Source organism: Pelecanus crispus, chromosome 3 (assembly GCF_030463565.1).
Source record: "Pelecanus crispus isolate bPelCri1 chromosome 3, bPelCri1.pri, whole genome shotgun sequence".
Classification (NCBI taxonomy): domain Eukaryota; kingdom Metazoa; phylum Chordata; class Aves; order Pelecaniformes; family Pelecanidae; genus Pelecanus; species Pelecanus crispus.
This window is the reverse complement of record NC_134645.1, coordinates 72,569,022-72,592,822: the sequence shown is the minus strand read 5'-3', so window position 1 is coordinate 72,592,822 and position 23,801 is coordinate 72,569,022. Positions and strand designations below refer to the sequence as shown.

Below are 23,801 nucleotides of genomic sequence, written 5' to 3'. Positions count from 1 at the left end.
TTTATAAACAAAACCAAACCCCACACAACGCACACTCAAACCGTGTCTCTGTTTCCCAGGACAGTATTTACCTTTCTTGCACCCTTGCACTGCTGACTGGGGTTCAGCGCTCCGTCCCCTGGACCCCCTGCAGAACGGCATCGCCAGCCAGTGAAGCCTCCTGCTGCGTTGGAGGAGCCGGCTGTTCCTGCTGGGGTAGCGCTTGCACTGTGTTCCTATCAAACATCTCTTCAAGGCTGCTTCTCTTGTTTGTGAAGCTCAGATCTCTTCCAATGCATCTGTAGCTCTTTCATGCTTGGCATCCAATACAAACTAATAGAGACTACGGTTTGTACACATCTCGGTGGAATAAAAATGCTTCAGACTGATGGGCCCTGGACAAAGTTCGGCAGGCCCCTCTCCATTGCCCTTGCGCTATGACAACCAGCCACTAATAAACACTAATCAGTTCCTATTGCTCATAAAGCACAGCTTGTTCTTCCAGGCTCTCCACAGGGCACAACTGCTGCCTCGTGGAGTTCCCCGAGCAGAGCAGGCATCCCACGTCTCACCTGGACCAACGCACCCTGCAGATTTGGTGGACTGCGCCAGCCGCTAAGGCAAGAGCTCCCAGCAGCTCCGCACAGCGCTCCGTGCCTCAGCCGAAGTCACCAGCCGCAGAACGCAGCACGAGCTTCTGTCAGGCCGCTGAGGTGTGCGTAAAGGAGACATTCTCTGGAGTCACGGTGCCCAAAGATGTGCGCTCAGCTAGATTGCCTACCTGTAACGGGGATGACACCTGAATTTAGTTTTACACTGCCTCATTTGACATGAGGCTGAAGACAGAGAAGCTAGCTCCAGGTCTCTACCATGTCATTTTTCCAGGTGCAAACTTTCATTATGTGGCAATCGTGCATCGCCCTAATCTCCAGCTGCACACATAACGCAACAGTGAGTAGCGCAGACTGGCATCATAATGGCATTTACCACCACTACACCTTTACTTGACGACCATACTGTACTTTTATATTAGCATTATTACTTCCACTGAAAAATGTCATTTACAGGAGAATCAGTACCAGCGTGTACCAGCGTTAACAAGGGACGGCCAGCTTTACACGGGCATACAGGCTTTTGCATTAGACTGTGCAAGCTCCAAAGGTCCCTCCCAACCTCAGCTATCCTGTGATTATCCGTTACCTGTGCAAGAGTCTGTAAAATTGCCAGTCTGGGGTGAGGGGGAGTCAGGAATACTGGCCTTATGGAAATCTCAGCACCACTCCCCAATACAACACATGACCAGTGGAAAAATTAGGTGAAACAATAAACATATTGAGAAAACATAATTAATGAGACTACCAGTTTTATCCACCATCACTTCTTAAGGCTTACGTATTCCAAAGAATCTCATCTCTCAGTCTGGCTCTGTCAAGAGCTTCCGAAGAAATGTACTCATTGGTCTCACTTCTGTGTAGCACAGTGAACGATTATTAACCCATTTGGTACAGAAGGTACTTAAATCCCTGCATACTTAGAAGTCACAGAACAAGGCCACCTGTCCCAGTCAGTGCATTACATGAACACATTAGATTGCAATCGGCTAATTTTTAAATTTACCTGAATTTCCCCCGTGAAAAATCTATTTGTAACTAAGACTGCATCAATCAGAGGCTGATTAAAAAAAGAAAAAACCTAAATAAACTCATTCTAATGAGTTTGGTCCTTGACAAAACCTCTAATCTGCGAGGTAACTATCCTACCTGTTCCTACCTAAGTGGTCCTGGGGTTCTTGGCAGTGAATGCACAGAAAAAAAATCTGCTGGCAGAGTCAGTGATGTTATGGTAGAAAAAATGATGCACAGAATATAAAACAAAATATTTATTATAGCTACAGCATTTAGGAACACCTCAGGAATGTGGATGAGATGTAGCAGCTATTTTTTTATTCCTTTCTGTGTTAATCAGAGATACAAGCTGCAGTATTTCTGGGTGAACAAACTTTCCTGCAAGACAAAAGAAAGGGAAAGTTAATTAAAAATGTTCTGATTTTCCTATGTGTGAAAGGTTGGCGGTGAAAGGTTAGCAGTGATGTTGCTTTAGGCTCAAAATAAACACCAAGTTATTTTTCTAAGAAAGAGACTACTCCCATTTTATTCCAACTATGGAATAACTAAGAGTAGTTACAGCTATTTTTCCCCAAAAACTTATAAAAATATTTCATGCTCTATTAAGACACTTAAAAGCTGAGAAAAGGATGCACCCTGACCAGGACAGTCCCATGCTATGTATCTAGCTACAGGAAACCATCCCAATTACAGGTGCACGCAGGGTATATGCTCTAGGCTCGACTGAGACGCTAGCTTAGCTGAAGTTACTGAGTTCTAGTAGGAGGGCAAAGATGTCAATTAGAAAAACTCAGTATTCCAGCTATGCTGATGTTGTCCTTTTTTTCCCTTCTTCCCTATCAAATCACTGCATTTTTCAGAGAGCTTATTATTTCCCTAAGGAGTCACCAAAGTGTAAACGGGACTTGTCAGGGACCGTGTCCGGTGATTGCTGGTCCTCTCCCCGAGTTTGTCTGTCCCTAGTTTTTTCCCAGGACAGGATGACTTGGAGTCACAGTCGTCTTCTGGTGTTCAACTCCCTTGCTAAAACAATAAAGACTATTATTTTACCTACTTTTCCTTTCCACTATCAGTTCATTTTGGAAAGGATGAAAAGCAGTGGATAGAATAAAAAGTAATACAGTTGCACCTAAAACTTCACTGAGCTGGTTCTCACATGTACCTTGGGCAGGTCACACAAGACCACAGCTCACATAGGGCTAACAAATTCTACTTCACTGGTTCATGAAACACTAACAAAGTAGAAACATGCTGCTGTCAGAGCATCAGTGAAGAGTGAAGCCTCCTTTATACCCCCTCTGATGGTACAGGGAGATCCATGAAAGTTGGGCCTCTATGTGTCCAAAGTGATATAAGAGGAACTTGGCATAAATGAGATTCAGGTTCAATACATACAAAGAAATGTAAGGTAAGTTCACACTGTGGTAACTTTCCCCAGAAATATTTAGGGTACTTGAGCAATGAGTAAAATAACTAGTTCTCACTTGCTCTGAATGTCTATCAGAAAAAAAGGCAATTTACGTATTTCATTTCGTCTATGAAAGGGAAGGAAAAAAAAAGGAAAAGAAAGCCCAAATGTCATACCAGCAGTTGAATCGTAAAAATCCTGCAGCCTGCCAGGTGTGTTTTCCAACTCTTCGTACTCAAATGCTTGCAGTATCATCTCACACTGATCCAACTGTTTTACAAACTTGGCTTCTGCAGTACATTGGTTTTCATATTCCTGAACAGATTTGCAGTTAATAAGAAAAAAAAACATTTGTTGTTCTGAAACAGAGTATTAGAATCTCTTCATATATCTAAAATTTTCTTCATTAGTACAAGCCACTCCATAAATATTCATGACAGCTACATCTTTCACTCTCTTTTTAAGACTACTATTCAGCAAAACACTTGAAATAAGTATGTGATAAATTTCTATTAAATATAATAGGACTTACGAACACAATTCTTTTGCATACTCCAACTTAAAAACATAACAAGTGTTTTGGCTGAATCAGAGATGATATGGAGACAACGCTACATGATATAGAAGCTAAATAGTAGGTTCCATTTAACAACATTATATTTATAAAGATCTTTTCTGGCCCGACTAAGGCTATGAATTACCACAGTGTGTGCCCGTACATTACCATTATCTATTTTTAAGACCCATTTTGCACTTTTATCCACCACTTTTTTTTTTTTTTTTTACAGGGAGTAGTTCCTTACATTTCCCCTGTCACTCCTTCTTAATCTCTTTGGTCTAATCTGTCTGAGCTGCTTATGTCTTTACGTCCCTTCCAGGAGATAGGGAGGGGAGTCATTGAGGGGTTTCCTCCCCTTCAGACTTTTAAGTCCTTTAATCTCTCTGGTATCTTTTCCCTCTCTCCAATCATCGTCAGTATATACTTGTAAGTCATTCGCATTTCTAGTCAACTTGAACAATTTCGCTGTCATTTGCTTCCAGTGATGGTTGCAGACAGGTTTGCCGTTTCATTTTCTCTTTTCTAAATCTAGTGCATTGTATTTGATGTCTCATCAGCTGGCCTTCTCCTGACTTCCAAAACCAACCGCAGAGAAAGGCTCCTTTCTGTGCGGGTTACCATCACCTTGATGCCCACGGCAGGTCTGACCCCATTCATCATCAACGCCACCGATAATCAGACCAGAGGCGTGAGTACACGCCAGGCCCATCTGTGCTTTCAGATCCACACAACCCATGACGCACAGCAGTTCTGCAGATGAGAGCAGCACAAGTGCAGGAAGAGTTTTTCCTACTGACCAAAGAACACAGCATCTCTTTCTGCATCTTAAGACGACAACTGTGGGTGTCATTCACAGTGGCAAGATCCTGGGTAGTAATTCCAGCACAGCGACGCTCAGATAAGTCTCATGGTCATTTCTTTGTCTGACGTACCATTAGGAGCCTGTTTGTTCTTATGCTTATTGCTTTACCTTTGAAAGTCAGAAATCTAGATTTTGATTGCCATGATTGATTTATATACTACTATTTGGGTTTGAACGATGCTTTGCATTTTTAATTACATTTTGATCATTATTTTAGTAATCAATTTCATTTCAACATTTCTACCTTCTTTTCCTCCTTTCAATCTGAGCTTTGCCTCATCTTTAAATTGTTTAAATACTACTTCTTATTTTCTTAAATCTAGTTCTGCTCTTTTGGCCACCAAAGAGAACAAACTCTTGGCAGCATTACAAAGGAGAACTTCAGGAGAAGGAGAGCTATGGCTGTTTGCTTGTAAAGGTCCATCCCACCTCCAGCAATTAATTGGGAGTATCAATCCGTTACCAACCTCTTTGTGCCATACAACCCACCAGATCTTATTGATACCTCAGCTCACATTAACCTCAAGAAACATCAGCTATTATACGTGCAACTGTGTACAGTGCCGAAATAAAAACTGTTTTCTCCCTGCAGGTCTTTAAGACTGCGAAACAACAGTATACTTTGGAAAAATAGTAACTGGTCTCTCAAACACCACAGTCCATCTTTTAAAAAGTACTCCCGTGCTTTTGCTCTTGAAAATAAAAAAGCAGGACAGAGCTGAAGTGTGCCAACTCACTTTAATGTTTTTTGAAACGTATTCTGGATTAAGTCATAAAGTGAAAATATATCGCAGGCATCTTTCTGCTACCCTTCTCCCTTACACTACACTTGCAGAGTGCCCACCAATACAGTCCAAAGCAACAGTGCTTGTAAGGCTGAAAGGGAAAGAGGGGCAGGGACGAGGGCAGAGCAGCACGGGAAGGACTTGCTAAGAGTGTCAACTGATCTTGTCCCAGCCACTGTTCAGCTCTGGGCCATAACTTCCTTCACTCACAAAAAGAAATCAGAGGGAAATACCTCTGGCTAGCTGAGAGCAGAGTATCATACCAAGAGATCAGAGGCTTCTTATTTTCTGCCTTTTTTTTGTTTTGTTTGTTTTCTTCTTGTTTTTTCTTTTCAAGAAGCACCTAGTTGTTCCACTTAAAATAAGACTAGAGGGACTACATGTGAATATTAGACTTTTAGGTTACACTTGCTGCTATGTGGGTTACACTCATACTGCTGCATTGCAGGCTCAATGCCAATAAATTATCCTGAAGGTAGAAACAAAGAACAAATGATCAGAAGTGTGCATATGTTAAATTATGGTTAATGAGAATGATAAAAAGCTAACATGCCGAAGAACTAACTGCATACTGAACCAGCTCTTATACAACCAGAAGAGAAGACTAAGACAAAGAAAAAGAACATATGCAAAAAAAAAGTCCTACAGGACTAATCTTATCTATCAAAAGCTCCTTTTCCTCAATTATAACAGCTTCCCAAGGGACAAGGAACCAGCGCTCACTAAACAAATGCACACACATTATTTCCCAGATCTGGTTATGCTGGTTTCCCCCTTTATCTTGAATTATAGCACTGAAAACCCATCCTCATTGCCAGTTTCACCACACAACTACAATTAAAAAAAAAAAATACAACAAAAAAACCCCAAATAAACAGGGTGCTGTAACAAAAGGCAGAAATTGGCTGCAAACAGGCAAATATCTGGACTGTAAATAGAGTCCAAGTGGAAAAGTAAGAATATCAGCATAAAATACAGTTTCAGGTCACAGAGTCCAAGAAACACATAATGCTTTGTTTGCAACAACATGTGAACAAGAGATTGTGGATGCACTTGTCCTCATGTGACTGTATGCCAGGAGAAGATAAAGCACAGTAATTATAAACTTGAATTGTTTGGAAATAATCCCTAGTTTGCAAGTATAAAAGATCTTATCAGTTAACAGCATGAGTTCTGTCCTGGTTTCGGCTGGGATAGGGTTAATTTTCTTCCTAGTAGCAGGCATAGTGCTGTGTTTTGGATTTAGTAGGAGAAGAATGCTGATAACACACTGATGTTTTAGTTGTTGCTAACTACTGTTTATGCTAGTCAAGGACTTTTCAGCTTCCCATGCTCTGCCAGGTGCACAAGAAACTGGGAGGGGGCACAGCCAGGATAGTTGATCCAAACTGACCCAAGGGCTATTCCATACCATATGATGTCATGCTCAGTATATAAACTGGGGGGGGGTTGGCCGGGGAGCCGCAATCGCTGCTCAGGAACTGTCTGGGTATCGGTCAGCGGGTGGTGAGCAATTGCACTGTGCATCACTTGCTTTGTATATTATTATTATTATTATCATTATTATATTGTTATTATTATAATTACTATTTTACTTTCTTTCAATTATTAAACTGTTCTTATCTCAACCCAGGAGTGTTTCTCACTCTTATTCCTCCAATTCTCGCCCCCATTCCATCGGGGTAGGGGGAGTGAGCGAGCGGCTGCGTGGTGCTGAGTTGCTGGCTGGGGCTAAACCACGAGAAGTTCACATCAAAAAGTTAAATCACCTTCAAATACAGAAGATACTTTCCCATACAAACATTTAAGACCAAGACAAACATAAACCCAAGACCAGCCAGCAATCTGTGTTGTTTGTAGAAAAGTACTGTTTTGTGTCAGTACACCACATTTAAGTTTAAACCAGAAGTTACTACTAAATATTTTAGCCTAATGGGCTGTATAATAAAGAAAAGGAAGCCACATAAATTATTACTTGCATAAAAAGCAGAAAATACTCCATGGCATCATCAGCTCCCATTACTTTTTCCTGTATTAAAGGACCATGAGCTGCAAATGGCCAAATGTAAACTAAAGAGATAATGTAGTATAAAAACAGGTATTATATCCAAGAGGGCTGGATGTAGATGACAAACCCTTCCTTCAGTTGTACAAACCAAGCCCTGGACAGGTTCATCTGAAACTCTGAGAGGCCAAAGGCAGAAGCTGGTTATTTTACCAAAGTTTGGGGTTTCTGTTTGAAAAGGATTCCAAAGTGACCTTAACCCACACCATAGCTTTTTCTCCCAGGCAAATGAATCCCCTTGCTTGAGGTCAAAATAAGAGATGACACAGTTTCACAGGTAAACAGGAAGAGGACAATGGGTCAACCCTGAATTTTAGCAAAGGATTAAAAGAATGCAAACTTACTTCCCAGAGTTCATAGACTTCTTTTCTGAGGTCCTCTGATAGAAGCTGGGTCAGTTGTTGCATAGCTGCCTGAAAAAAAAGAAGCCATTTCCATATGTCTGTTTTTTGAGCAAGTACATTTTTATCATCTTTTTTGAAGAATTAACTACTTGTTACTAAGTTTGTAGAAACATACACTACACGGTGTATTATTCTAAAGTGCACGTGTACCTAAATCTGCCAGAGAAACAGTAGGACCACTCAGCGAAGAATCTTTTTTGGGAGCTGCTTAAGTAAATTGTTAGAGGACTAGTCTAAAACACACAAAAAACAACCTGAAAGTGCATCCAGTCCAAAAAGAAGCCCAGAGCAAACCAGGCAAGTCAAATGCCAGGGAACTGCCATCAGTTACCAGCTCTGCCTTCCAGATTTAACTAGTGGAGGCAACATTTGAACTTAATAGGTTATGGGTGCAGTTCATAAAAGCAGCTTCAAAATACTAACTCCTAGTGTTGACAAGCAACTGTCCCCTCCCACTCAACTGGGACATTTCCACTAGCAGGGCTGAGAACAGCTACTGACTGTCAGGCAGGCAACACAATACAAGCCTTTAAAAATCTCCAATTTTGAAAAAAAAAGAGAAAAAAATCAATTTAATACCCTGCCGCAATAAAACACAGTGCTCCCAGACTGAGATACCATTTGTTCAACAACTAAAATCTTGGTACAAGGTTTAACACGGTATCAAACTGATGGTATGACCAGCAAGCAGAAATTGTTCTGCATGCCCTTCATGCTCTCCCAGCTGATCAGTCTCATTTCTGTGCTATTTCTACCATTTTCCTAGTAACACTAAGGGCTGCTTCCGAAACAATCAACATCACAGGTAAGACAAAGGTTTTGTGCCATGATTGTTTCTCCACTTCAAATACAGGGTATAGTTTCACAGTATGGCTGAACTGATTCAGCTGCTTCCCACCACTGAAGCATCAAGGTCTCATGCCTCCCCACCTCCTTCCAGCTCTGGAGCTCATCAGATTTCAAGGTTAGCAGCACAAAATGACTTGCCTGGCAAAAAAACCCAAGCCAAACAAGAAATCCAAACTTTTTTTATTTTTAAATCAAGTTAATTTTCTGCTGCCTTAGCCTTGGTGAGACTAACTGATTAAACTTACTGCACAAGCAGCAAACTTCAGAACCACCTCAACGTCAGCTGTAGAGCAAAGGGAAAAAAAGGAGAACTCTGCAGCAGCATACTGATAATTCAGCTCAAGCCACCTCATGAAACTGTTACCCTTGGCGTATTTTTACAACAAAGTATTTCAGAGTCAGCCTAAACGTTTAATGCTTGACCCTCCTTCCCAAAAAGTCAACAGTAAAGTCCTCACTGAGCGAAACGGGAGCAGAAGGAGCTGCAAATAAACATAATTAAGATCAAAACATTTTTTTCATTGCCTGAATACAAATGAGAATTCCCTCTAGGCAAAGTTGAAGCCTGGTCCTTGGTGACAAAACAACCTTTGGAGGTTTCCAGGAAAGAGGTTTGGGGGTTTTTTTTAGTGTAAGAACACACTAGGAAGTACTCTGTAAAAAGAAGAAATACCAAAATTGCGGTCAGTAAAGACAGCACTTCAAGAACGCTGAGTACCCCTTTGATCTTTGATTTCCACTTTCTTAGCAAAGAGCTTACTCCTAGAGTTAGCCATAACCCCCTCAACCCCAAGTTTTAAACAGATAAGCATAAGGGGGGGAAGGAGGGGGATAATCAAGGCAACGGGGTTTTTTACACCCTCTGAAGAGCTAATTGTAGCCTCTAAAGAGTTTCCAAAGCATCACGTTGCCCTCTAGCTGTGGCTGGAGGAGTGGTTTACATTTTCTTCAAATAATGCAACAAACCAGAAATGACAAACCAACAGTTTGGATATATACAAGGCCAAAAATAAAATAACTCCAGGCACACTGCACTCAGAGACTCATGACCAAAAAAAAAAAAAGACACCTGTGTCTGGAGTCCTGAGCAAATGGATTAAATGAAGTATCTATCACAACCACATGATCTGGCACCACACAAATGATCTGCCACAAACTGTCACCCACCTTCTCAAGTGCCCCTACTCCCTGCTCCCCACTTCTTGATAAGGCTGGTCAGCATGACTAATTCAGGCTACCACAAATCCAACCAGTTCAGGAATAAATGGCCAACAGGAACATTACTTCAAAGGTTCTCCTTCCATAACTTTGTACTTGGTGACCTTACATGTACAAAAATCACAATGAATTGAAAACTTTGGTTGGTTGTGGCATTCTTGTCCAACACCAATGACGCTATTATGTTGCTTAGGGGACCTCTTCACTACCACCAGAACATTAAAATAATGCAGAACGCTTTGCAATTGTGGCTTCATTCCTTATGTCCATACCTCTTCTCTCCTGTGTTTCTCCTCTTTTGAGATATTATCTGTGGGAGCAATATCTCCAACAATGCATTCAGCCATATCGTGAACTAAAGCTAATCGTATGCATCTGACAAGAAGCAAAGACAGAATAATTAGGTTTTGAGCATTGTAAGTTATATCTTGTTATTCATAAAGCTAAGAGACTGCATAATTTATCCCCTTCATATATTTTACAGGGTTGTTGGGTTGTTTTTTTTTTTTAATTTTACATAAAATTTTTCATATCTTTGCTAAGGGAAGTAGTTTCTACCTAGACATGATTTTAATTCCCGATTCTAGCTACTGCTGGTTGTAAATGTAGATTCAAGTATAAATACAGTTTGTACAAGAGCATAGCATTCAACAATAATGTACTTCACTTTTGTATGCTTGGCTTTCAGAGATGTTGTGATAACTAACTACATTATACACTTCACATTAACGCTGCAACAGGTAGAAGGTAACCTGATTGGAGCCACCACAAATTCAATATAGAATCTGACACTCACCGTTCTGAGCTATGTCGGTCTGCAGCAGAATACTCAAAAAAGCCTTCACTATTTTCATCAGCTCCTGACGAAGCAAGCATGATCCCATACTAGACCTGACAACTCATTCAACATTAACGATGCTTTCTCTTCTATGCTGTACAATTTCTGAGACTCCTTACCGCTGCTGAGTGCTAAATCTGTCAAAATCTACACAGTGTACAGCTTTGCCTCTGCTGTCTGTTGCTTCAAACTGTTTTAACTGAGTGTCTTCAGCTTGATTACTTATGGCTTGAGAGAAGGCCAGCTCAGAGGCACTGCATTAACAACTTGCCTCAGCATCTGGAATTTAGCAATGAAAGTCTTTAGCCCCTTTCAGCTCTCCAGGTAAATAGCACCCTGTCCAAAGGATGAAGGGAAAAGAAGAGCAGAAAGGATTTCAAATTCCTTCAGTGTGTTTCAAAAGCTCCTCCTCAGGATGACAGCTATTTTAAGTGTTTTGGTTGCAGCTCTCCCACAAGATTAACAGATGGTCATGACAACCAGAGGCAGTCTCACCTGTCCTTGTTAAGGCTCTTGTCTTCGGTCACCAAAGCCATCATCGCCATCCTGTACATATGATCAGATACACTCTCCGGCTTCGCCACGTTCCTGTACACCCATCCTGTCCGTGGCACTCTCTGCACAAAGAGAACGTCAAAGCAACGTAAACGTTAAAACCTTAGGTTTCGAAGGACCTCACTTGGGAGAGGCCAGTAGAAATTTTGCCCCACCGTGACCTCCGTGCTCCAGTGAGCTTTGACGTTTCTGGGAAACACCAGCCCAGCGCCCGGGCTCCCCCGGGGCTGTGACGGGAGGCCTTTACATGGCTGCCACAGGCAAGGAACACGCACCAGCGCTGGCGGCAGCAGCAGGCGGCCTCCGCAGCCGCACGGCGCTCACCTCGAAGCGCCGGGCCACCCCTGCCCTCCCCCGGCCGGCGCCCCCGTCTCCCCGCGGCGGACCCAGCACCGGGGCCGGCCGTCTCCGCTTCGCGGCCGCCCCGCTCCCGGAGGCCCCGGCTCTAGGCCGGCCGCCCCGCTGCCAGGCCCCGGCTGCCGGGCCGCGGGCGCCGCCGCCAACCGCGCCCCTGCTGCCGCCCCGGTGATGGCTGGGGAAACCCGCCTGAGCGCCCCGGCCCGCCCCGCGGGGAGACGGGGGCAGACACCCCCCCAGCCACCGCGGCCGCCCGGCCCCACAGCGGGCCCGGCCGCCCCGCCCAGGCCGGCCTTCCCCCGCGCTCGCCTTGAGCTGCCCCAGCAGCCGCAGGAAGGGCAGCAGGCCGCTGCCGCCGCTCGCCGCCATCCGCCGCCCGGCAGCCGCCACCGCCGCCGCCCGCTGCTCCTGCTGCTCCTCCTGCTGCTGCTGCCGGCCCGTACGGCGGCTCTGGGCGGCGCCGGGGAAGGGGAAGGGGAAGTGGCGGCTGGCCGGGCGCCGCGCTCCCCGCCCCGGCACCGGCTGCGGGGTAAGGCGGCGGCAGCTGCGGTCCTCCTGGCCTGGGGCGGGGGGAGCGGCGGCCTGAGGGGGTGCGGGGGCCGGCGGAACCGCGTTCCCAACGCTCGGGCTCCTCAGGGACTGGTTAGGCACCGCCAGCGCTTGAATGGTAGCGACTCGGACTGCTGCCGCAGGGGGAAAGCGGCAAGAGAAGCGGGTGGGGGGTGGGGTGAGGTGTCCTCTCCTGGGGTGCAGAAAGACCTGGAGCACAGGCCTTATGAGGAGCGGCTGAGGGAACTGGGGTTGTTTAGCCTGGAGAAGAGGAGGCTGAGGGGAGACCTTATCGCTCTCTACAACTACCTGACAGGAGGTTGTAGCGAGGTGGGTGTTGGTCTCTTCTCCCATGTAGTTAGCGATAGGATGAGAGGAAATGGGCTTAAGCTGCACCAGGGGAGGTTTAGGTTGGAAATTAGGAAAAATTTCTTCACGGAAAGGGTGGTCAAGCATTGGAACAGGCTGCCCAGAGAGGTGGTGGAGTCCCCATCCCTGGAAGTGTTCAAAAAACGGGTAGATGTGGCACTTTGGGACATGGTTTAGTCTACCCTTAATTGGTTTAATTGGTTTAGTGTGGACTTGGTAATGTTAGGTTAATGGTTGGACTGGATGATCTTAAAGGTCTTTTCCAACCTAAATGACTCTATGATTCTATGAAAGAAGAAGTTGTCCCTGGTGCAGAGGAGGGGAAGGGCATTGCGCAGGCAGGAACAACTCATACTTTAGTCAAAACTGATCATATCAGTGACCTTTAGCGTACTTTAAAAAAAAGAAAAACAAAAAAACCCGACAGTAAATAGAATCATAGAATCATTTAGGTTGGAAAAGACCTTTAAGGTCATCCAGTCCAGCCATTAAATAGTGCAAGCTCATGTAATTATTCAGAGAAGAGAGGGTAGCTATCAGAGTTCGTGGCACTCAGGGTTTTAACTTATTTGGGGTACTCCTGGAGTCTGGCTACCGACACTTCCATCGCTTTTGCAAGTTGAATAAATAACACAGTGCATTCCTTTACGATTGGTGGATTTTCAAAATACCTTGCATTTCTTTGCTATTTTTATATTGCCAACTGAAATAGTAGACAGCAGTCTAAACGTGGCAATGAAATACTCTGTTTTCAGAAAAGAACATCTGCAGTTTGCCAGATATGAACAGATGGCAGAGTATTTTTATTTTTGCTCATGTGTATACTTAAACACAATCCCAAATTAATAATAAAGCCCAGACAACATTTTGGTGACCATTTTAAGGCTATCTTCCCAAAATAAACAAGAATCATAGACCAGGAAAGTCACCAGCTTTGCATTTGTGCACAATCATAAACAGGTTGGCTGGAAAGGACCTCTGGGTGTTGCATAGTCCAGCCTCCCCGCTGAAAGTAAATCACATCTGTTGCAGTTTGGTCTTGACAGCTCTTGACACCATCCAAAATAAAAATTTTATAGTTTGTCCAGGTTAACTACCTGCCAAGTAAATAGTTTGTTTCATAATGTCCTCTTTGGACCTCCTGAGCCACTTCTGCCCGTGGGTTCCTGTTGTATTGGCTGCCACTCCCAAGGGGAGTTTAGCTCTGTCCTATTTGTAAACCCCCTTCAAGTAGTTGTAGGCTGCTGTTATATGACCCCTTACGTTCTTCAACAGGCAAGACAGGCCTGGGATCCCTCAACCTCTCCTTCAAGGTGATGTGATTTAGGTCCCAATCATCTTGGTAGCCTTCACTGGAGATGCCCCATCTTGATCTGGGGAAGCACCAAACTGGGCCCTGTGTCCAGCCAGGGCTTCACCAACACCAAGCAGAGGGGGACAGTAACTTTCCTCAGTCTATTAGCCGTATTCCTAATGTAGGCCGCTGTGTGATTTGCCCTCTTTGGGATGAGAGCACACTGTTTACTCATATTGGACTTGGCTTTCACGTAACCCCAGTTCCTTTTTGGCAAAGCTGATAGCCAGCCTGTTTCTTCCCAGACAGTACCAATGGAAGGGCTTATTCTGCCCCAGGTGCAGGGCTGAGCGTTTCTCCTTGTTTGTGTTTCCCCTTGTTTAACGTGTTAAGGCTTCTGTCAGCCCAGCCCTTAAGCTTCTCAAAGTCCCTCAGAACTGAAGCTCTACCATTTAGTGTGTCAACCACCCCGCCTAACTTAGTGTTATCTTAAAATATGCTGAGGGTGCGTCCTGTCCCATGGCCCAGGTTTTTGATGAAGACAACAATCTATACGGGCCCTAGTATCAACCCCTAGAGTACTCCACTTGTTATGGGCCCTCAGGCAGGTTGCCAAGCCACCGGTTGCCACCCACCGAGCCTGTCAGCCTAGGCAGTTTTCAATGCACCTAACAACCACTTTGTTCATGCCATATTTCCTCTGTTTGTGAGCGAAAGTGCTGTGGGAAATTCTTTCAAAAGCTCTACAGAAGTCAAGATCTGTTGTGTCCACTGCTCCTTCCTTGTCCATGTAGCCAACTGTTTCATCATAGGATGCAACCAGGTTGGCCAAGTGTGATTTGTCCATCAGAAATCCATGCCAGCTGTTCTGGATTGCCTTCTTGTCCTTTACAGGTCTCTTTCTAATAGAGCTTCATCAACTTACTTTTTGTATCTTGCAGTCTCTGTGGGTGCGAACAGAATCTTTCTGGGTTTCTGAAAGGTTGTCAAATACCTTCTGAACTAAGACAATCATAAAAATAACACAGGGTAATTTAATAATTAGCATTTTAAATAAGATGCTGTATCTAGTTCAGGAATGCTATTTTTAAGGCTAGCTGGTAACAGATGCTTTGTCTTTTAACCCTTCCTGAATTTATTCAATGTACATGTTTAGTATTCATAGCCCTTTGAATCCAGTAATCCATTTACTTTTGCAAATTCTTTAACAATTCTTTAATATGGATGAGTTTTGTACAGCACACATGAGGAGGAATGATTTTCAATTTTATTGTGTGGCAACTTCTTTGCCACTGGAGTCCTTAAGATACGTTCTAGAACAAACTGTTCTGTGACATTAATGACACTGGGCTCACAGGCGCTGGCCTTGGCTGTCCATTTAGTTTAGAGAATACTATCAAAAGCAGCATACCCACATCCACAGATTGATTTTCTAATGCACTTAATATCTCTGCTCCATTTGAACCCTTTGGAGCTGTGAATGCTCTGGAGACCTGAGGTTTCCCATGCTGTTAGGAAAAACAGAAATCTGCTGGGTAACAGGATGGCAACAACATATTTAACATTGTGGTGGAGAATAATTTCTCAGGCATCAGCTATAAATAATGTCTTGGTTTATTTTTTTCAGCACGGATTTCTTTAAAAGTGTACACTAATATATGTACCATTTATGTGGGATAAAATGTACACTTGTACTTAATACAACTGTTGTAATTCTTTTGCATTTGTATTTATGTAATTAAATTTATTTACATAATAATTATGTACTGTAATTTTAAAAATATTTGTTAATTTTGTAATATTTGTATGTATATAATTTTTCTGCATGCACTTGGAGTGCTATTTTTGCACATTGCTTATTTACACTAGTTTTCTATCCATTCTGGGACAGTACTAGAGGTATCATCTATGAGCTTTTCCAAGTACTTATCAAATGCATCATACATATCCATGTTGTACATATAGTACAAATTTTAGCTCTATTAAAATCTGATGTGATTTTATTCTTGACTAAGTAGCCTGAAAACAGGAACAAATTTGGGAGCTGAGGCTCCTTGCAATTTTTAGCAGCTTTTGTATTTAATTCAGAAACGTTTTATTTAATTCAGAAACTTTTTATTTAATTCAGAAATTTTAGATTTGCAAAGTCTCCCCTACAGGATATTAAGATAGTGTTAAGGCTTAAATCTCAATCTTTCATCAGTATCAGATGGCTTTTTTTCTCCATCTTTTGGTGGAACAGATAGCAATTCCAAAGGAGAAATACCAAATTAGTTGTTTTGTTACCACAGAGTAATTATTATTTGGTAGCTGGAGATGGCGCTCTCTGCCCACAGATTTCTGCCTTGACCTCGTTTGCTGCTGCCCAACACCAGGCTGAAATTATGCTTCAATTTCTTTAAGAAATAGCACTGGGGAAAAGGGAATGCTTTACACGCTTGGCGCAGTATTGCGACAATCATCTCCGCAAACGCCAGATGACACGGGACAGAGCGATTAACTACTCATAAGGTGGATCTTAATCAGCTTGTGGTTTACGTAACGCAACGCCAACAGTAACACGTGGGATTTTGAAAACTTGCGTGTTCTGCCAACACGGACACACAAACCTTGTGTTGGCAAAATAGCTTCAGGAAAAGTAATTAATTGATTGGATTCGTTTGTTACCATCTGGCAGGAAAAGAAAAAAAGAAGTTGTGTACTTCACTAGGTATAGCAACATGTCTGTGTATCACAGACCCAACGGGCAGGAACAACAGCCCTGATGTCCTCCTTAAGAGCGAAAAGATTGACGAGCACCTGCTAGACACAGTAAACACAGTTCTCCAGACTGTATCGTATCTTTCTTTACCTGAGGCAATCTCAGCAACGATGTAGAAGTAGCCAGTGAAAATCTGTTGCAAGAATCCTCAGGCGTGGTGCAGAAAAGAGGAGACCACTGGAGCGACAGGTACGTGCGTGCCACGCGGCGCTCTCCCTGCTGCCGCACACCTGGCGGGTGCCGGGCTGCGTGTCCGTGTGCCCAGGTAGCCCCGTGCTGCCCTACGCCGGCTGCCAAAGCGGGCGAGAGAGGCACCACGCGCTGACGCCTGTGCCAAGGGCTGGACGCCTTCTGCTGAGACTTACTCTGCAGCTCAAGCAGGAGAGGTCGTAGAAGTAGGCTACCACTGATAGTGTTAACTGTGGGCTGGTTATTAGCTGTGAATATTGGCCAAATCCAGCCTCGGGGTAAGTGAACGACACTTAATTTGTGCTGGCCGTTAGCGCTCATTTGACCACAGAGCCTAGCACTTCAGGAGGCTCCAGCCTTTGGGTTTGGGCAGGAGTGCAGGCACCTGCGTGTTGCCTGCAGGAGCCACGGCTGTCGCCAGGCTTTGTAGAGCTTTAGTTCCAAACGCATACCTGGGAACTGATTAATGCAGTTACATGCATGTGGCCTATAAACTGGCTAGGCTCCCTTTAGTGTGGCCTTCACTAGGCTCTGTAGAGCTTTAGTTCCAAACACGTGCATGGGAACTGATTAATGCAGTTAAATGCATGTGGCCTATAAACTGGCTAGGCTCCCCTCGTGTGGCCTTCGCGGGGGGATGCTGCTGTGAAGGTCAGTAGACACAACCAGCGCTGACAGTCTGTCTGTCCGTACTTAGAATCATCATAGAATGCTTTGGGTTGGAAGGGACCTTGAGAGATCATCGAGCCCAACCCCCCTGCAGTGAGCAGGGATTGAACCTGTGAGCTTGGCGTTATTAGCACCGTGTTCTAACCAACTGAGCTAACTTGTAGAGCTCAGGAGCTCTTCTGGTGTTAGAGTGTCAGAAAACCTGCCAAGTCCCACCGGCTGCATTTAGGGGGTCACCCAGCTGCCCCCGTCCACATGGCAGCGTGAGGCAATCTCGACGCCTAAGCTATGAGTTGTTTGTGGAGCAACCCAGCAGGCTGTTCTCCCTCCTGTGACCCCACACGTCAGGTGTGGCTGCAATCTGCCATCTCCCCGCAGGTGCACGGCGTGGAGGGAAGGGGGATGCTGCAGGGGAGCGCTGCTCCAGCTTGCTTTCTCCAGCGCCCTTTCCTGGCGGTGCTGCAGCAGCCCCGGCACATGAGGCGCTGCACCAGAGCCACCACATCAGAAAAAGTGAGGTAACAAAAAGGAAACGAGGAGATTGTTTCAATCGTTGGTGAAACATGTGCCGACATCAATGGAAGGTGTATCTGAAGGCTGAGGAGAAATTACACTTACGGTAGCTTTCCTACAGTTGGCAATAGCTGACCAGAGTAGCCCCATCCAAGTGTAGGTAACCTGTGGGATCACTACCAAAAAAGAAAAATGTTCTTCTCGCCGCTGTTGCATAACATCTTGGGCCTTCTGTGATTAACAAGAAATTTTCTATCAGAACTCTTAGGATTAGCCTATCTAAACCTACAAAATTAAGAAAAAGTGGTCTTGCCTTATTTGTGTAGCAGATCTGTGGAGCCAGGAGTAGAACTTCAGAATAGCGCATTTAACAAAAAAAAAAAGTCAATTTAAGAGCAAATCAATCTTACATGAGCAGAACATTTCTAATGTAAAAAGGCAGCTGAATTAGAGGATTAGGTCACACTGCCCGATTAACATCATTTGATCTTCTGCTATTGAAAAGCCACTGGGCTTCTCAGAGAATGGAAGCATTCAAACTTTAAATGAAACCACAAGCCTGCCTTAGAAAAAAACTGCTAAACTGAAAACAACTTGCCTTGCTTCAGTAATTGTCGGTTTCTCTCTGCTGCTGGGGGATGCATCCAAATCAGGATTCAGAAATCCCTCAGATTTCGGTATAACAAAGAAGGGCTGCAAAACTGAACGAGGGCATCTCGGGCACTACCTGGGAGAGGCTTACAGCATGTGAACCTTGCCTTGCTTTGCCACATCGTATTTATTTCTTGTTTAAAGGTGGAAGAAAGGTACTCAAAGATCTGCTTGATGTTTGTTTTCTTTGTAACACACTCACTGTCAGTTTTGCCTTTTTAACTTTTGGGCGGGGAGGAGGCGACAAAAAAAAATGAAGCTCACCCTGGACTGCAAGGCCCACTGAGGATCTCAGCAGTACCCACTGATGACATGTGATAAGAAAGCAAGAGAGGAAGGGAGTTCTAGTTACATTTGTTATTTTTTAAATGATATTTGTTTTAACTTGAATGACTAATGAACATTTTTAATGAAGGAAACTTTTGTTGAAGTTTTAACTCTTTGTTGGGAGCCTCCAAGCAAAATCGTAACAGATCAGCCTGGATCTTCTGGAATTTTCTAAGGTAAAACAAGAAGGAAGGAACCTTTATATGATATAATTAAGCCCTTTGTCACGAAAACACCAAGAACAACAGTAAACCCCACATAAAAAAAAAATCCTCTGGATACCTCTCATATCTTTCCTGTTAAAAAGTTTATACTGTTTTCACTTATTGTACTTAAATGAGTTTTTAAAAGATTTTTACAGTCCCCTGCCACTGTCAACACTTATTAAAGTAAATAGCAAGCAGACAGAAATTAAAGAATTTATTTCCTATCTCTAATGACCTGATGATCAGTTTGCTCAAAGGGGTTTCTGTGCTCTTTGGAAAGTATTAACCAGTATTCACAAGCAGTCTCTTTTTTTTATTATTTGAAAAAAATGCTCATTTAAGATTCATGACATTATTTTCGGTCGTGGTGTTATTTCAGTTGCTATATATGGAGAAAAACAGTATGTTAAAATATGGAAAAGCTGTGAATATTGTTGTTGTTCCCCTGCAATCATGCTTTTAGGCACTGCGCGTTCATATAATGAGCACACAGATCCTGCTCAGTCCACTTCATTTTCAGCAGTCTCCCAAATGCCAGCCAAGTCAGACCCCGCTTAGCTTCCAAAATCAGATGTGATCGGGCATGTAACAATGTAAAGAAAAATAAACCCTGAAAGGCACTCTGAATTATAATGTAAATTTTTCTCTGACATGCAAGAAAGAACAAAATGGAAGTTTTATCACAGCTCTGCTTCCTTTTGAGTACCCCCACCCACCCTTATTACTGTGAGCAACGTTTTCTCAAAATAAAGGCACACTGATTTGTTTGTTATTTTAGGCTCTGAGAAGAAGGTCAGACTGCAACGCTGTCCAAATATATGCCTCTGGTCCCATTAAGAACCTATAAGCGTACTTATCTCCATCCGTTGTGAACCAGTTCATTGTCTTCCAGGGAGAGCTCATGATAGCGTATAACTCTGTATATCACTTTATGGCTGTATGTGCTCATGCATCTTTGCAGGGTCTGAACGCGCTTCATTCCTGTCGGTTCTCACGCGTGAGAGATGCACGTAATTAGCGGCATTAGCCTCACGCTCCCCCGCTGCTTGGCTATTATTTTGCTGGCTGGTGACACGGCTCTGAAGCCTCCCGTCCCCTCTGTCACCCTGCATGGCAGCCGCAGCTGGGCGGCCTGATTTGTGCTCTGCCAGCCCCGGGGGGCTACAGCCCCGAGGCCGCGGTGCTCCGCTGCAGGGGCTGGAGGGAGGCTGCTAACGGCGGGACCCGTCGCCGGGGCTGTGCTCCCTCCTCTCTCACATGACCGATGCAGCTAATAAAAAAAAAAAAAAAAAAAAAAAAAATTGTGCTTGCTATTTGTGTCCAAATATTTGAGCTCCTCAGACATCCCTGGACAAAACACACCAGCTATTGGCATGCTCTTGCTAATCCAAGGGAACCTTTTGCACGGGCCTCTGCTTTCTAACCTGAGATTGACTTCAATTATCCATTATTTTGCCTTCCTCCCCGTGAGCCTCTTGCTGAATGCATCGTGCCACCCAGCATATTAGTCAATCATCACAGCTTACGGAGCGCTATGCTTTACATCTTGGCTTCGGTGTTATTCATGTGCACCGAGTGGAGACAGCAAGCAGTTTTAAGACGCTGGGTAGATTTAAGCATGCTAGGGCCTGTCTGTCCCTGTAGTAAATAGCTTTGCTGACATTTAAGCTGCACATGGCTTGATGTTAGGTCAAACAAAAATGTCACACTATAATCACTTTTTAAATAGCTGTTTCCGGCTCAGTTAGTACTGTATAGTTCCAAAACAGAAAGCACTTACAAGCTGACAGACAGAAAGAGGAACCCTCTGTATAGGATGTTTGCCTAATCCCATCCCTGCCCTTGCCTGTCAGGCTTGGAGGCTTTGTTTGTTTAAAAAAAAAAAAAAGAAAAAAATTGCGTATACAGTTTAATGCCACCGTACTTTTCAGCTGTGCAGACTCTAAAGAAAACTCATGAATACGTTCTGGGGAGAGTCCTTTGATGTAGCTGTGAGGGATTTGGGTGGCCCAGGGAGGACAGCGTTTGGGGCTGATACTGTGTCCCGGGGCGCTATGCTGCTGAGATGCCATTGCTGGGAGGAGATATGTAGGTAAAATCCTAACGAGCTTTGACAGCTGGAAAGGTGAGGGTTTTCACATTCCCCGATACCACTCCTTAAATTAGTCCCTACCTCTGAACCAGCCTGTGGAGGACATGGGCCACAGGGAAGCCGTGCAAGACTAGCTTCCTCTCAGCCAGCTCAGTTCGGGCGGTGACCGTCCCCATACGGGTTCGGCGAGGCTCTGGCACCCTGCCCTGCCCTAAGCGGGCACTCGCACTCCCACGGGGTGCAGCGATGGCTTGGCACGGGGCACAGCAGCACCCCCCCAAGGGCCTGCTCCCCCTGCCACACAGATGGGGCGGTAGGTCAGAGCACCCTGTGGTGAGGCTGGGGTTCCTCTCCACAGCCCAAAAATAGCTGGAGGGAATACCTGCATCCCGCCACTTGGAGGCATGGCTGAGGTGGCTCCTTCTTACCACTCCCACTTTCCCAAAACTGGCTATGTGTGAAATGCTACCCAGCCCTAACCCTAACTGTAACCTGCAGCTTTTGTCTTTTGCCCCACAAGCCCTCCTGGGGGTTATGAGCAGTTTGTTTTGTGGCAATGGATGGCAGTAATCAGAAGGTGCCAGGTGAAGCTTTCCATCGTGGAACAGTTGTAGAAGCCAAAGCATGAGAGATCTACAAAGACGAATGACAGCGTGTGATCTTTTGTCCAGGAAGAACGGTGTTGGAGGAGCCATGGAAACCCGTGAGGGAATAAAGCAGTTTTGTCATCAGCGGTTGAGCAGGAAGGAGGAAACCAGCCTTTCTTGAAGTCCACTGTAACCTTTTTCTTAATTTGATCTCTGGCTCTATTATTTCTAACAAGCTGGGAGGCTGAGAAGGTGCTACAGACGTGACTGAACGCCACCATAAGAGTCGAGCCCAAGCCTCAAACACCCTTGATGCTGCTTCACGGGGGCTGCTGACCCCAGCTTGTAGGTCTTACTTGTAAGCAATTTCCTTTCCTGATTAGGTCAGAACAGTGGCACCAACCTGAGTGTGTCAACACAGGGATTTCCTGCTATGTTGATTTTCCTCAGTATTCTGAAGCAAGGTGTACGCTATACTTTTTAAGTTGAAAAGCAAGTTTATTCTTGTAGAGATATATTTCCAAGCTGCATTTAGACAGTAAGCAGTAAATCTTCACACATTCCTCATTCCACATCATAGTTACAGCGGGTGGTGGCTACTGTCTAATCACATAATAATGAACATGATAGATAAGCAAAACTCTTCCACATTCAGACTGTGGAAGATAAGCTTTTGCCAAATGCAGTTGCAAGCTATGGGGCACTATGAAGGGGGAGCTGGGAAAAATATTATAGCCTCCAAGAGGTAGGGCAAGATAATCTTTTGTTTACAACTACCCAACATTTCTTAACCCAGAAGTAACTTTCGTTACACCTCGAATTTGTGTCAGCAGATCCTTTTCTTTTAGGCACAGTTTAACCACTGGGAATGACTGCAGTCTTGCTCAGCCACTGATGAGAAGGCAAGCGGTTGCAGTTGCATGCAGGCTGGGGGGAGCCACTTTCGGGCTGGTGGGGAGTTCATCCTGACTAGGAGACGGGTCAGGAAGAAACGGAGGGATGGAGTATATACAGTGCACAGTAAATTTATGAAAAATGACCATGCATTCAAAGTCCAACAACTTCTCCCTGTTTTAGGCCATCCGCCAGTACAAAGAATGAAATGGGACTAGCGGAGCCAACTGTGGGTGAGCATTCCTGAGAAAGCATAAAAAATGGCATGCACTGAAAAACAAATGCTGTAATTTGTGATCTTACACAGATTCATCGGCCAAGAGGACTCAGGCTGGGGAAAAGAAAAGGCCCCACTGATGGTTCAGATGGAGATTTTCTACATAAGAGTTTACACTTTGTGTTGTGGAGGAGTTCTTTCTTGTAAAAAACACAGTGTGGAGTAGGGAATGGCAGTTGTGTTAAAGTTCATGTAAAATCATCATGTATGCCATGATGAACCATCAATGAAATGCAATGTTTAGAACTGTAAGCTATCCCCCTTTGTTTTGTCTGCTCATCAGCAAATAAAGACTTAGACAACTCAGGCAAGGGAAAATTTTCTTCAGTCTTACAGTATTTAAAATGCATTAAGGCATTCAGCTGAAAGACTCTTTCTGGGAAATCAAAATTTAATAACTGAATATTATTTAAACTATGACAGTTATCTGTTTTCTTTCTTGTTAAAAATAATGCACTTCCTTTCTATTATACAGCACATACACAATATTTAGTCAGTAGTATGTGATCAGTAGACACGTTCTTGCAACATCACACATCATTTTTGTTAATGAAGATCAAAGAGTCACAGAATGGTTGAGGCTGGAAGGGACCTGTGGAGCTCACCTGGTCCACCCCCCCTGCTCAAAGCAGGGTCAGCTAGGGCAGGTTGCCCAGGACCACATCCATAGGGCTTTTGACTGTCTCCAAGGATGAAGACTCCGCAACCTCTCTTTGTCATCTTCAGTGACAAAATATCATCCCTGTGTGCCACCTTTAAAAGGAGAGCAACTTCCCATATGCAGCTGTTTAAGTGAAAAAAAAAAAAAGACACACTAGAATGAGAACTAAAAAGATGTTAACATTTCCACTTTTTGCTTTGCTGACTCCACATTCTTTAGCTATATGTAAAAATTTATGCAAGGATTTTATGAAGTGCT

General features: G+C 44.2%; 1 protein-coding gene across 1 annotated transcript; it reads right to left on the bottom strand.

The window, feature by feature from the left end:
- Nucleotides 1–1,887: 1,887 nt before the first annotated feature.
- On the bottom strand, nucleotides 1,888–11,873 carry HDDC2 (HD domain containing 2). The gene is made up of 6 exons (XM_075708173.1): nucleotides 11,814–11,873; nucleotides 11,088–11,209; nucleotides 10,027–10,129; nucleotides 7,628–7,696; nucleotides 3,189–3,327; nucleotides 1,888–1,982 (listed from the first exon to the last, which is right to left on the bottom strand). Exons 1-6 carry the CDS (start codon nucleotides 11,871–11,873, stop codon nucleotides 1,888–1,890), a joined length of 588 nt encoding a protein of 195 aa, XP_075564288.1.
- Between the last annotated feature and the right edge of the window lie 11,928 nt (nucleotides 11,874–23,801).

What these genes read in the sequence shown, in the direction of transcription:
- HDDC2 (XM_075708173.1), bottom strand. Translation starts at nt 11,873, where the DNA reads ATGGCGGCGAGCGGCGGCAGCGGCCTGCTGCCCTTCCTGCGGCTGCTG. An exon ending in GGCTGCTGGGGCAGCTCAAG is followed by an intron (nt 11,210 to 11,813) that starts GCGAGCGCGGGG and finishes CTCTTTGTGCAG; the next exon opens with AGAGTGCCACGGACAGGATG. An exon ending in AAGTCTATGAACTCTGGGAA is followed by an intron (nt 3,328 to 7,627) that starts GTAAGTTTGCAT and finishes AAATCTGTTCAG; the next exon opens with GAATATGAAAACCAATGTAC.